This window comes from Cyprinodon tularosa, unplaced genomic scaffold, assembly GCF_016077235.1.
Source record: "Cyprinodon tularosa strain WSP-4 unplaced genomic scaffold, ASM1607723v1 ctg433, whole genome shotgun sequence".
In the NCBI taxonomy this organism is placed as follows: Eukaryota; Metazoa; Chordata; class Actinopteri; order Cyprinodontiformes; family Cyprinodontidae; genus Cyprinodon; species Cyprinodon tularosa.
In genome coordinates, this window is record NW_024039156.1 from 74,225 (window position 1) to 89,624 (window position 15,400).

The window sequence follows — 15,400 nt, forward strand, 5'->3', positions numbered from 1 at the left end:
AACCATTAGTTCTTTTACTGCAATGTGATATTTTTATTAAGCTGTGGATCTTAAAAGGTCTTTTTTATGACTATCTGTAAGGCACTAAAGTTTGTGACACAGGTAGGCCCATTGTTAGTTTTTTTCATTGATTTATGATATATATATATGTATCCATGCTTAAAAATATATAATTATTTTCGAAATTATCTTAACAGAGGAGACATCCAATTTATCTCTTCTGAGGTTACTGGTTGTATTTTATTTGAACAACATAGAGCTTACTTGTCTAACTTTTATTCCAAATCTATTTTTTAAAAACTATTTCCTTGACGTCACCGTTTCCGCGCAGTCTTCTTTAAGGTTGCCATGGGTTACAGGCTCACATGTCAGATCGGGGAGAATTGACGTCAGAGACGACTGCCGATTGGTTCTCAACCGTATCCGGTGGGGCAGCGGTCCAAGGCTCGGAAAAAAAATCGTAGCGAGCAGGAAGGTCTGGTAACGGTGTGCTTTGAGAAATACAACGCAAGTCCCGACTCTTTATCGAAAAGCTCGTTGGGATTTTACGGTTTTTGTGAGTATTCGTGTCCTTTCACCGCTGACTACCAAGGTGGAATTTTGTTTCCTGCGTTTCTCGTTTGTTTATGATAGAACTCAAGATGGCGTCATTGGAGGAGAGCTTTGCCTTTGCACAGAGCTAGCAAGCCAGTCGTTGACGCACAGCGAAGAGCAGACATAGTTTTAGGCAGTTGTAAACAACCTTTCCTTTGCATTTGAGTGCGTTTAGCGCTACATTTTTTAATCCCATTTTTAGTTAAATTATTCGCTCGTAGTAGCTTGAATTCAGCCAACGGCCTACTTGTCCTACAGTGTTACTCCTACAGACAGGAAATTCGGTTGAAACTCTAATAAGCGGTTATATGACCTACATTTGCAGTTATTATCTTTCATGTAAAAATAAAAAAGGAAAAAACTGTTTCATTTTTCTCATAAGCTCCGTTATTTTTGCATGGCAGAAATGTATTTACTTAAAATTACGTTTATTTACGATGCGATGGACGACAGGTGAAATTCTGCACCTGAACCAAAGGTTGTGTTTGTTTTTGGTGGATTCAAGACGCCATAATGGGTGTTTAGATTAGTCTATTACATAAGTGGTAAACTCGCTACTGATGGGTGTTACATGTGGGTCCAAAAACAGAATCATCTTGAGCTTACCAAGTCGGTTTTAGGTTGGATTAAACCAAGCCTGCCAACTTTCAGGTGCAAAGGTATATTATTTTACAGAATCACTTCCAGGACTGTTTGATAACCAATCGGTGATTTTCCTTGTGACATTGGAATCGACATGGATCCCGTTCGGTCTCCTTTTCACACACGCATTTCACTTTCAGGCCTGGATTGGATTGTTCTGTTAGTGGCACAGGTCCTCATTTATTCCTCTATAATGCACACATTGATTAGTGCAAGAGCTCAGAGGCTGTGCTGCTGTAGTCAACATAGATGGGTTGAAATCAGAAGTTAAATTCAGAGCTTTAGTTTCCAGGATCATTGTATTTTCTCTCATTTTTTTCGTTGTAAATTCTGTGTACTATCACTGTCATTTGGCCTGTTTAACAGCCTATTAATATCTCAATCTTTCTAGCTTTAGGCCTGTGCATGATAAGGCCCCAGGCAAGACTTGGGTTTTTAAGACTGGAGGAAATAAGTGAAGTTTAAAAACAATTTGGGCTACAAAATGTCTGCCCTTTTTTTTGTTACTTATCCACATAAGTGTGATCACATCATATGACCAAGCTCCATGGCAAACTAAACAAACCCAATCTCCCTGCATCTTCTCACTCTGGTTTTACTTTTCTCACGTTCTCGTCAGTTCTGTCAGTCTATGACTAAACCTTACAGACACTTGATTTAGATATGTTTTCCTAATAATTACAATCAAAGTTCTACAGTTATTTTCTGACACCATCCTCTTTGTCTTATTTCCAGCTCTGAGGTTAGAGGTCATAGAACAGGGTTGCCGCTGTCGTCATGGCATCTGGAAGTACGAGCAGTGAGGAGGAACGGAGCCTCAGGGAGTGTGAGCAGTACGTGCAGAAACACAACATCCAGCAGCTGCTGAAGGACTGCATTGTCCAGCTGTGCACCTCCAGGCCGGACCGGCCCATGGCCTTTCTAAGGGAGTACTTCGAAAGGCTGGAAAAGGTTTGCTTTCAATGTAGTTTGGAATATTAGTTACTGGGTAGTAAACAAACGAAAAGCAGAGCATCACACGGCCATAATATAATTCAATTCAATTCAGTTTATTTATATAGCGCCAAATTCACAACACATGTCATCTCAAGGCACTTTACAGTTCAACCAGATCATACAGTCAAATTGATACAAAGTTTTCTATCTAAGGAAAACCAGTTGATTGCATTGACTCATTGACTCAAATACAATCCCCCACACTAAGCATGCTTGTAGCGACAGTGGAGAGGAAAAACTCCCTTTTAACAGGAAGAAACCTCCAGCAGAACCAGGCTCAGTGTGAGCGGCCATCTGCTGAGGCCGACTGGGGTTCAAGGAGACAGAAGCAGAGATACAAAAAGCAGCTGTAAAAGGCGGCCCCGTCCAGGAAACACACAGCCAGGCAGACGAGCTCCAAGGCAGCTCCCATGCCAGAGGACGAAGAGAGCACATCCACTCAGTCACGGTCAGAGAAACAGGACCACACTGGAAAACAGGCCGATCTCCAACATCTATTAACAAGGGTGTTGATAGAAGCAGCACAGCTGATGTTTTTTTCCAGGATGACGTCACAGCCAAACAGGAACAGACGAGGCAAAGCTACTCTGAGGAAAAGCAGAGAGAGCAGAAGGTTAGAGATTGAACTAACAGATTCTGCAGAATAGGAGAACAGAGAGAGAATGAAGCAGAATGATGAAATGGGGGTCCCTATGTCCTCCAAAAGTCTAAGCCTATAGCAGCATAACTATAGAGATAGATCAGGATAACCTGAGCCACCCTAACTATAAGCTTTATCAAAAATGAAAGTTTTAAGCCTAGCCTTAAAAGTAGACAGGGTGTCTGCCTCACGGACTAAAACTGGTAGTTGGTTCCACAGGAGAGGAGCCTGATAACTAAAAGATCTGCCTCCCATTCTACTTTTAGAAATTCTAGGAACCACTAGTAAACCTGCAGATTGAGAGCGAAGTGCTCTGTTAGGAACATAAGGAACAATCAGATCTCTGATATAAGATGGAGCTTGGCCATTTAAGGCTTTATATGTGAGAAGAAGGATTTTAAATTCTATTCTTGATTTAACAGGAAGCCAATGAAGAGAAGCCAGGATAGGAGAGATATGATCTCTCTTTTTTATTTTCATTAGAACTCTGGCTGCAGCATTTTGGATCAGCTGAAGGCTTTTAACTACAGTTTGTGGACTTCCTGATAGTAAAGAATTACAATAGTCCAGCCTTGAAGTAACAAATGCATGGACTAGTTTCTCAGCATCACCCCTGGACAGGATATTTCTAATTTTTGCAATGTTCCTCAGATGAAAGAAGGAAATTCTAGAAACCTCTTTGATATGGGATTTAAATGACAGGTCCTGATCAAAAATAACACCAAGATTTTTTACTTTATTATCTGAAATCAGTTTAATCCCATCCAAATGAAGTGACTGGCTAATCAGTTTCTTTTTCAGAGACTCTGGTCCAAAGACTATAACTTCTGTTTTGTCTGCATTCAGAAGCAGAAAGTTAAGAGTCATCCAGGTTTTTATGTCTTCAAGACATGCCTGTAATCTATGTAATGGGTTAGCTTCATCTGGATTTATAGACAGATATAGCTGGGTATCATCAGCATAACAGTGGAAATTAATCCCATGCTGTCTAATAATTCTACCAATTGGGAGCATGTATAAAGTAAAGAGAATTGGTCCTAGCACTGATCCCTGTGGTACTCCACAGGTAACCTTTGAGCGTGTTGAAGATCTATCATTAACATGAACAAACTGAATTCGATCAGATAGATAAGATTTAAACCAGTCTAGTGCTGTTCCTTTAATTCCAACAAAATATTCAAGTCTTTCTAAAAGAATATTATGGTCAACTGTATCAAATGCAGCACTAAGATCCAACAGGACGAGCACAGATACAAGTCCATTATCTGAGGCCATGAGAATATCATTAGTGACTTTCACCAGAGCTGTTTCAGTGCTATGATGAGCTCTAAAGCCAGACTGAAACTCTTCAAAAAGTTCATTATGGTGGAAGTGATCGCAAACTTGTTTGGCAACTACTTTCTCAAGAATTTTGGATAAGAAAGGAAGATTGGATATAGGTCTATAATTGACCAAGTCATCTGGGTCAAGAGACGGTTTCTTAAGCAGAGGTTTAATTACAGCAATCTTAAAAGCTTTAGGTACATATCCCTGTAACAGAGATAGATTAATCACATCTAAAATGGAGGAGGAGATCAAAGGGAATACCTCCTTAAATAACCTGGTTGGAACTGGATCTAACATACAAGTTGAAGGCTTAGATGAAGACAATAATTTTGCTAATTCAGAGAGTTCAACTGGATCAAAGCAGTCTAAACCCGGTTCAGATTCCATGACTACCTCAGGTACAATCGCGGATAGAGGAGTGCTTATGATCTTATTTTTAATAAGATCAATCTTATTTATAATAATATACCATACAAATAATTAATATTTACACTCTCTTCTAAACTTTGGTGTCATTATCTAGTTAGCTAAGACACTTGCCATTTATGCATCCTGGGAGCAAGATTTCGGATTTTGTCCTCTAGTATGTTTTAAAAATGCTTTTTTTTGTCAGAAATCTCCATCACAGTGAACATTTCTTAACACTAAAAGCCAAATTATGACCGGCCAAATCAGTCTGCTAACGGGCCTTACGTGGTGTTGCTGTGGATCCATCCGCCTCTCTATGTTCCCTGTTGTGCCCGGTGATTTCTCTTTTTTGGTATTCTCACTTTAATGCAGTAAACTGAAACATCAGTTAATGCACAGGGCTTTCTAAAAAAAAAAAATAATAATAATCCAGTTCTTTTAACTTTTTTCAGAAAGCTATTTTAAAGTTCTGTTTAGAACCAGAAGACAAAAAGACAAAAAAAGCTCTTATTAAGGCATGAATCAAGTTAACCCATTCCTGTCTAGATCAATTAATTACAGATTTTGTTTCAGTTGTTTTATAGTGTTTGGATCCTCTGTGTTAAATGTTTCTTGGGTTTAGGTTTTGCGTTTTAACTCAAACAAGGCATGTATTGATTCAAAATAATACAACAGAAAAATAACATATGCAATTTAAAAAAAACTGTGTTTAAAGGAGAAGTCTGGTCGGCAAGGAATAATCAATAGATCAGTATTTATACCTAACACTAATACGTTGATGGTGATTTAGTTAATTTAGCCCTAATCAGTAAAAAATAAAATAAAAAAGATATTTTTCGTTTTGATCACCGAGTCTGGGAGCGGCCATTTTTGCCCAAATATAGTAACACCTGACTCCTGACATCATCCGGCAGTGTCGCCGTAGTGCAGTTAGCCAAATGTCATTCTTCCCGCTTTACAAGCAAAATCAATGGGAACTACTAGACACATCTGCAATCAAATAAAAGTAAAAAAAAATAAAATAAATTAGTAATTTCACCGTTCCGATTCATGATACTCCACGGACAGGTTCGTCGTTGGGAGGATTTGCGATCAAACTTCTGGCCAGAGAAAAAACCCATAATAGGTAGCCAACATTTGGAAGAAGAATGTTTTCAAGATGACTTGGATAATAGCGCGTTGTGACAAACACCAGATACAGCACTGGGACTTGATCAACAGCCGATACCGCACCGTGACGTCACAAACCAGTAGGTGGCAGTAGTGTTCTTTGACAAACATGGATGCCTCCAGCAAAGCACATTCAAATACAGTTACTCTTAATTAAAAGCATCATTTATTGAACAGTATATAATAATTTCATATTTAAAGGACATTCATAAGTTTGAATTCTGAATATGAGCGAACTTCTCCTTTAATGCAAATGTAAGTTTTGGTAAAGAGTATACGAGATAAAAATATGTTCCCAGTGGAAACAAAAAACAAAGATTCTTTTCATAAATCAGAGATGAGATAAACGATAAAGCTCCCAACGGTTCCTCTCGCTCCAAACTGGAATTAAAGGGTTTTGGAAAAATCTGGGAGCTTTGTCTTTTTTCTAAAAGAACATTCAATCAGCGTATACTGCTAGAAAAGTCTTCAATAAATGAGCCTCTTGCTCTCTGACGATTTCTACAGAGTTAAAGTGTTCCTGATAATTTAGGCTAACATGCCTATTATCATAATTATTGTTATTTTCTTTTTATTACTATTTATTTATTATTTTTTATTATTGTTTAAGCACAGAAGTTATCCATTGACAGGAATCATTTGTTTTCAAGCTTGATCAGCCATGACTTGGATTGCTGGCTTGGAAATTATCCAAATAGTTTCTTGTTATCACTAAAAGCACCACGACACATTGAGGATGACACTCTAAAGGAGCGTTCACAGTGAACAGGAACACAGCAACAGGTGTTACACAATATTTTGTGACCCATCATGAATTTTGACCCATGGGGCACACAGTATGTTGTAACACCTGTAAATAGATTGATGCTCCTCCTATTGGAGGACGTGGTGAAGAGAGCTGAGAGGAATTTCATAGGAGTGTGACACGGAGCTAAAATATCACCCACCCACACAGAAATTTGTATTTGATGTGAACACACCTTTACTATAAAAAGAGAACATTATACATTTTCACTAAGGTTGTAAAAAAAAATGAAGGGAAAACAAAGATTTAGGATATTTTAGAAATAACAGTCCTGAAATAGACAAAACTGCCTGAAAAGGTACAGACAATCAAACTGTTGTAACACATTGGTGGAAAAAAATTCCCACTGCAAGTAAAGTCAGTATTTCCATAGATGGAAAGTCTTCATGTAAAGTCCTGGAATATTAAGCCCAACACGTGTAAACAGCTGATTGAACTTTAAAATGTCAGGATGTTAGCAATAAACAATGCAAGTCACTGAGTAAAGCAGAGTTATCCCGGAGTCATATGATTTAAAAAAGCCATCCTATAATATACCATGACCTGATCTCAGTTCTGCACGGTGCGTCCCAAACCTGAGCAACAAGAGCAGAAAGTATCTTCAAATCTAATCTGTTAACTAAACCTGTCAGGCAGGCGACTGGCAGAATGGTGAACCCTGTAAACACTTTTCCTCTTTCACTTCACCCTGCAGGAGGAGGCCAAGCAGATTCAAAACCAGCAGAAGGCCAGCAGCTCCCGCTCAGACTCTCGTGATGAGGAAGTGTCTCCGCCCATGAACCCTGTGGTGAAGGGTCGCCGGCGCAGAGGAGCCTTCAGTGCTGAGGTTTACACAGAGGAGGATGCAGCCTCATATGTCAGAAAGGTAGGCAGCGATCACAAATATGATCCAAGGGGTGCAGGTGTGGATTTGCTTCAAATGTTTTCTTGCTGTTATTAAAGGTTATTCCAAAGGACTACAAAACCATGGCTGCTTTGGCTAAAGCCATTGAAAAAAATGTGCTCTTCTCACACCTCGATGACAACGAAAGAAGGTACCTGCTGTCCAATGTTTCTAAAAGCTTTTCATAATAAAGTAAAACGGTTTTATTTATCCAGCTCACCATCTCTTAAATCTGTTCTTTTTCAGTGACATATTTGATGCCATGTTTCCAGTCACCTATATCGCCGGGGAAACGGTTATTCAGCAGGGTAAAAACATCGATAAAAAAGTTTTGATTGAGTCAAATAAAAAGAATAATTAAACTAAGGCTAAACATTTTATTTGGTGCCTTCAGGTGATGAAGGGGACAACTTTTATGTCATCGATCAAGGAGAGATGGATGTGAGTATCTGACGTCACAGAAACCTTCTGCTCTCCTTTGGATTAAAGGAACGATCTTTATCTGCTGGATCATTCAGGTGTACGTGAACAACGAATGGGTGACCAGCATCGGAGAGGGAGGAAGCTTCGGAGAGCTGGCACTGATCTACGGCACCCCGAGAGCAGCTACAGTCAGAGCCAAGACCAACGTCAAGCTGTGGGGCATAGACAGAGATAGCTACAGGAGAATACTGATGGTATTTAGCTTAATTTTTAAAGATTCTCAGCTTGATACGGTTTGTTTGGGGCCACAGTAACACAAAATGCCCTGCTCTATAGGGGAGCACTTTGAGGAAGAGGAAGATGTACGAAGAATTCCTCAGGAAAGTCTCCATTTTAGGTGAGTTTCTTCTGAGCGTTTATAAATAGAAATGGAACATCATGTTTTCTCTGTGAAGATAAAAATAAAATGAAAAGGATCTATAAATATCTTATTATCAGTCCTTGTTGCTCAGATCTTTTCTGTCATCTCAATTCCCAGAGTCTCTAGACAAATGGGAGCGTTTGACGGTGGCCGACGCCTTGGAGCCCGTTCAGTTTGAGGACGGACAGAAGATCGTTGTTCAGGGCGAGCCTGGAGATGAGTTCTTCATAATTTTAGAGGTATGGATTGGTTTGATCACTCTTCCAAACAGGTTTGATGATTTATACATAACAAACTCCTAGAGTATAGATTATCAGGCTGGTTAACTTCTGTAGCTCACTCCTAGTAAAACTTTGAACAAAACTTTGTTTTTTTCTGGTTGAACAAATTAGTGCAAATATGCAACAATTGCAAATATCAAAGAAGAATTTATAGTCAAGTCCAATGTAAAATAACAGCCCAATTCTGTCTCCTACTTTACAATCCACTGGTGCATGTAGTTGGTTTTGTTTTTTTGAACAAAGCTTTATTTGATGCTTTGTGATTTCTACCTTCTGTGCCTGTGGGTCGCCTTGGTGTTGTTAGGGTTGGGTAGATATCTGATGGCAGTCACATTTAGTTAGTATATGTTAAAAAATGTTAGACAAAGTGTTGAGCATAAAAACCTGTGGTGTGAAGGAAGCCTAAGTTAACATTTTAAAATGTATTTAGTCTCTAAATTTTAGCAGTGAATGTGTAATAATCATTAATGGCTGAAAGTCTTCTCTGACTACAAAGCAGCCAAATGATTATCAGGACTTCTTCTTATGACATAACATGTTCCATGTCAGACATCTGGACTGCGCAAAGGGATGAAACAGCAATATTTTTGGATAAGTATAAGATGGATAAGATGAGGGATTGTCTTCAAGTCAGTGAGTCGATGCAATCAACTGGTTTTCCTTAGGTAGAAAACATTGAATCAATTTGACTGGATGATCTGGTTGAATTGTATCTGTGAATTGCATGTGTTGTGAATTAGCGCTATATAAATAAACTGAATTTAATTCAATTGAATTAAATTCAACTTCCTACTAACCTGTGCATTGCTTCCACAACAGAACTGCTTTGTTTACTGTCACCTGCTTGTTACTAGTCAGACCTATCAGTGATTCTGATCACCAGCTGATGCTCTTAGTGAATCTGAAGATCTTTAGATTGTTGACAAATGAAAAGGATATAAAAATCTTAAATAAACTAACTTTAAAATTATTATTAATTAATCTCTACTTATAAAATATCAATAACATTTTTCTTTTTGTGGAAACATATTTTCTTTCAAAGAAAATTCCTTAAAACCCACAGAAATAATTATGTTATTATGAATGTTAAAAAATGTCTCAGAAGAAGTGCAGATATTATTTCCTTTGACATCCTTTAGTGGTTTCTTTAGTCGCCTGCTCGCTTTGCACACAGGAAGAAACGGTGAACATATGTGAAGTTTAAGGATGGTGTAAATACTGTTTAAAGGCACTGCTACTACAGTTTAGCAGAGTTATTATATCAAGATCTGTTTTAATATATAGGGCTGCTGTGGTCTATTTATTTCTAGTAAAATGCAACTATATTTAGCATCCGCACAATATATTGCTGTTCAGAATCTTATAGAATCGACTTCTTCTTCTAAGAAGACTAATGTTGCCACAACATTTATCATTGGTCTAAAAATACACTATTGTTGTTTAAACATATTTTGCAGCTGTTGTGAAATACATTCCTTTGTTAAACGTAAGTTGTTGCAGTAGAAAACATGTTTGTTGCTCGCCAGATTTTCTTGAAACCTTAGACTCTGTTGAACTGGCATCGGACTATTTTCCAGTTGTTCTGTTCCCCTCAGGAACTGGAACCTTCAGCTGGAGCGCAATAAGTTCTTCCTTCTGTATGCGCTGTTTAATCATTAGACACCAGAACGTTTACTGCTTTGATTGTTTATCCATTGACAGAAATGGTCAAAATGAGCACATTTGCACTATATGTGTGTATATATTCAGGCTTTTTTAATTCTTTTTATTCTTATTTATTCTATTCTTTCAGCCATACAGCTGAGATGTTTTTACTTGTAAAGGATGCTATTTGAGATGTTTAAATAATTCTACTTCCTCCAGGCAAAAGGTAATAGCAATTTAGTGTTACTTTTGACCCAATTATTAGATTAACGTAGCAGATCTGATCCTTAACTGATCAGATATATTTCTGGTTCTGTGATGTGGGATTTCATCTAAAGAGGAGAATGTAAACTTTTCTTCACAAGGAATCTGTAGCTTTTCATTCTGCTTGTCCAAAGTGTGCTGCTATCAGGTTTAGCGCAGTGTTGTCAGTTGCATTCAAGAGCACTAATCCTGGAAGTTGCTGGTCTAGCGCCCCTAGTGGCTAAAAGTAACACTGTGTGAATTGGTGGCAGTGAGTTCATATATTTATTGAAATATTATAATGGTAATGCTTATTTAATAATTATTAGCTCTTAATAAATTGCTTCTAATGACAGTAATGTTAACTGGTTCATTTGATAAGGATGATCTGTTTGTGTTCTTCCCAGGGTTCAGCAGCTGTTCTGCAGCGTCGCTCTGAGAATGAAGAATTTGTTGAAGTGGGAAGATTAGGACCATCTGACTACTTTGGTAAGAATTAAAAGAACTTTTCCTAAGTATTTCCATTTCTAGAGTGATATTTGTTGACATAGAACCCCAGCCTTGTACTTGATTGAATATCAGTGCTTTGCATTCACTGTAGAATAATATCCAACATGGTCTGCACCAGTACATGGTTGTCTGCCCTGTAATGCACTCACTAATGAAACCATGTTGTCCAAATTTCCTGAAGTTTATTAGATATGAGTTCAGACCCAGGCTTTAATAAGATGATGTTTGGTCCCTCTGATGTTGTAATATGGAGCGGTTTGGAGTGCTAGGCTAATGCTAGCCACTATCCTCTCTATTTATGCACCTCTAGTTTATATTCTGCTCATAAAAATATTTTCCATTGTGATGTTGCTGAACATGCTTATTAATTAGTAGAGGTGTGAATCATTAAGGATTTATCAATGCTATTCCTCTGAACGATAATCAGTCAATCCTGTATTTTATAAGGATTGATATTGATAAATGTTTGTTTTGAATAAAAATAAATGAGTGTTTTCTTTAAAAAAAAATTTGAAAAAAAGTACATGAAATAAATAAGGAATGCATAAAATTACATACACTAAAATTCTATATCTGAAAAAGAATGTTATATAATTGTAGGAGTGAGTAATATAGAAATTAGCAAAAAATAAGGATTAAAAAATGCTCTAAATATGTTTAAAACCAGAAAACACAGTCTAAGTGTGACAGTGTCTAGTTGCTGACTGACTGACTGACTGACTGACTGACTGACTGACTGACTGACCAACCACCTCTGTGCTTTGGAAGCTGGAGGGATTCAGACCGACTGGTGCTCTTCAAACTTTTCAGTAAAGTCTCAAGCAACACAAAAAGCAGCTAAAGTCATTGCCAGATACTTTTTGAAAAATAAAAAGCAAAAAAGTGTCTGAAAAGTTGCTATATTTAGTGACAAAGTAAATTTACATCATTGATGAGCAGACCAACATGGGAGCAGAACGTTAGCCCCTCCCATCAGTTCTCTGTTTCTTAGGAAGGAGACTAGCAGTATGTGTTTTATGAGCTGGAGTGTCTTTCAAAAGGAAAAGGCCACCTTAATAATAACGTTAAGAGGAACAATAAGGCTGAAGCTCGTCATTTTGTTAGGACCGTCCAGCGCCATTTAGGTCCCTGTCCCCATTAATTACTATATAAATAGTTTCCCTGTTGCATAAAGCCCTTTCTTTGTGTTGAACGTCGGAATGTTTTATGGAAAGTGTTCAGCTGCTCTCTGCAGCGCTGCTTGCTGCAGCCTGGATAAAGAGGAGCAGATGTTAGATTGACAGGATAACGACAAAGGGAGAATGATGACATGAAACAAATGTAACATTTAATGTATTTATTTAGTGCTTGATTCTCTTTCTGCCCAGGTGAGATCGCTCTGCTGATGAACCGCCCTCGTGCTGCCACGGTGGTCGCTCGCGGCCCGCTGAAGTGCGTCAAGCTGGACCGGCCCCGTTTCGAGCGCGTCCTGGGCCCATGCTCGGACATTCTCAAGCGCAACATCCAGCAGTACAACAGCTTTGTGTCGCTGTCTGTCTGAAGGGAGGAGAAATACTCCCCCCTTCTTTTCTGCCAGACCCCCCCCCCCCCACACTTTCTCTTCTTTCAGACCCAGGGTCCACAAATGCAATTCGCTTTGTTTTGTTTTTTTTTCTTCACTCTGCTCTCCTTTCTTTTTGGCTTTTGATATCTCTCTTCGTTTTACTCGAATCGTTTTGCCGTTACCACGTGCCACCCTGTGGTGACTTTCAGCCATTCACCAGCGCTTGTACCAGCTGCTGTACGCTACCTTTTAGACACAGTTACACCACATGTTACTTTTCTTTCATATATTGATATATATATATAAATATAATGTTATATATATCTTTGCTGGTTACATTTTTCTCTTTTTAGATTTAAATTTAAAGCAGGAAATCTGAAAGACTTAAGGGTCTCCGACTGATGAGACAATCAGACCTTACAAGGCGCTTTTAGTGTTCCGGTTATTTTTCTTTTTCCAGTTGAGGCGAAGGCTGATTCTTCCCTCTTTATGTCAGTTTGAAGGTACACAGGAAAAAGCAGAAACATGACCGCATTTAACTGTCCTGCAGCGTTTTTAATCACTTCTTTTTGGAATCCGCTGTAATCTTAGGCTCCATTTGTTTCAGGGTGTTTCTTTGTTACTGTTTGATGGGGATGATGTAGACAGTGACGTGTCTGTTTCGCTTAGTTTGGATAAGTTTGTACAACTTTTTTTTTGTTATTTTTTTTTTTTTATTGTGCAGCTACCAGGCTAGTGCCAAATGTTGATTATTGTCCCAGCGCAGAGAAGCATAGCTGCGGAAATGTTCCCTAAGGCTCCAGCAGAAAATGGCTACTACCCTTAGAGTTCTCCTGATCGACTGAACAACTACACAAGAACTGCCTTGAATACTCGAAGGAGAAAAAAAAATAAAAAATAAAGGAGTGTTATGTAAGATTCAGTATTCAGTTTGTTTAGAAAATACCAAATAACTTGGTCACTCTTCTGCTATTGTTTATAATCAAAATGTCATTATGGTATAGTTAAAATAGTTATATTATTATCATTAACAAAATGATAAATCTTATGGTTTGGAGTGAAATATGTTTAACTGTCTTTTGTAAACACTTATTTTTCCATAAAATCTATTTTAGGTGTTTGGTGCCACAAAGTAATACATAAATAAATGATTCTTCTTGACTGATATCAACAGTATGTACTGCTATTGTGTAAAACATCATGGAAAAACTTTTTAAACGGAAAGACGAGTTACGGATTAGTTAAAGGAAGTATTTAGCTGTGAAAGCTGACGGGCAGAAGGAGCAGATGTTGACCGGAACGCTGGAGTCGGAGCTTCTCGTTGCCCGTTAGGGGAAAAGGTCTGTTACCATCAGAGTGGCTGCTGACCTGTTCTCTACGCTTTACCCGGCATGATGTTTTAAGGCATCCGTGTGAATGAAAGGTTGTATTTAAAGAAGCAGGAACTATGTTGAATGTTTTGTTTGTTATCCCCTTGCTTAACTGCTTCACCTCTATTTAGATAGCATCCAATGTTTTTGTAACATCTCTACCAAAATGAGACAATGTTGACCTAACGTCTCATTCCTGCTTCACTCTTTAGTCAGAACTGAATCTGCTGTCTGTTTTTTTTTTTTTTTTTGCTTGCAGTTGTATGCGCTTCAGTTTGAGATGTATGTTGGATTTGTTTTCTTCTTTTGGTACTGATTGCAGAGTGTTGAGCTCGATGAGATGAAGGTTTGAACCGATCATCTTTTCTCCCCAGCCCTTATCCTGGATGTGGTTATCGGTCGGTTGTGTCCACTGATAACACATCCTGTTTATCCCCCGTCAAGGTTGAGGGATTCACCTTCTTTCAGAGCATTATTTTCATGTAAATAGCTGCATTATAGTTTTAGTTGGAAACGTTTCTAGCCACACTGCAATGGTCCCGGTTTGCCTTAGCTTACCTGACCTGGGCTTACAGTAGTCGTCCGTCACTCCTGCTAGCCTGACCTTCAGAGAGCTTGACTGGTGTGCAGCGCGAGGGGCTGCAGGCCATCAGAGGACCATTCTTTTTCTATTCTAACCTGTATTTAGTTTGACCTCCTGTATGTGCAAAGATGTTTATCCTTTTGGTATAGATTGTTCCAGATGGCAGTTTAAGCAATAAAAAGTAAAAACTAATTCACCTTTGTTCCAGAATTATTTTCTTTTTATTTTCACTTTCAGTGATATGGTGTTTTCTTATTTTTGCAGTTAGCTCTTCACTGCGGGACTTTGCTTTTGTTTTTCTATATTAAACACAGTAGCTTCTATATCCTAGATGGAGCATAATTCAGTGTAACGACTGTCCAATCAGCTTCCTGCAATTACTGTTGAAAACCTTGATAGACATTGTTAAAAATTAATCAGGTCATCAAAACATTTTTGTCATGGTAATATTGTCCTCTTGTAATTAAAACACATTTTGAAAAGTTGAATTTAAAGATTGAAGTGTAGAACAAGCAAACAGGTGGAATGTCAACAGGAATAAGGCAAAAAAAGGAGCATATAAATGTTATCTAGTAAGCTGTTAGCTAGTCCATAAGGTTAAATGTTTTAAAGCTACAGTGTTCATTTTCAGCAACATTTAATGGTCAGATTGAAGCTATATGCACTGCTCCCCCCACCACTTCTCCCCCTCCAACAATACGGAGGCGGACATGGTAGAAAAAATGGCTTCTGCATCAACTAATGAGGAGTAATGATTAACATAAAGATTGAGACTTTCGGTTCTTAGATCAATAACATACTTGTGTTTAATATACTATATTTCTGTGAGTGAATCCCTGAATTATTACACACTCTAGCCTTAACCCTTTAAAGCCTGATCCAAGAATAAAACAAAACAGAAAATTACTTTATTTTGGT

The 15,400-nt window shown here is 38.2% G+C and overlaps 1 protein-coding gene across 1 annotated transcript; it reads left to right on the forward strand.

Moving 5' to 3' along the window:
- Window positions 1-395: 395 nt before the first annotated feature.
- LOC119792857 (cAMP-dependent protein kinase type I-alpha regulatory subunit) lies at window positions 396-14,674 on the forward strand. The gene is made up of 11 exons (XM_038299685.1): window positions 396-556; window positions 1,972-2,187; window positions 7,276-7,446; window positions 7,524-7,615; window positions 7,711-7,772; window positions 7,859-7,905; window positions 7,983-8,141; window positions 8,224-8,284; window positions 8,426-8,547; window positions 10,884-10,965; window positions 12,354-14,674. The coding sequence occupies exons 2-11, from the start codon at window positions 2,014-2,016 to the stop codon at window positions 12,524-12,526; spliced, it is 1,143 nt and encodes a 380-aa protein (XP_038155613.1). The 5' UTR covers window positions 396-556; window positions 1,972-2,013; the 3' UTR covers window positions 12,527-14,674.
- Window positions 14,675-15,400: the final 726 nt, after the last annotated feature.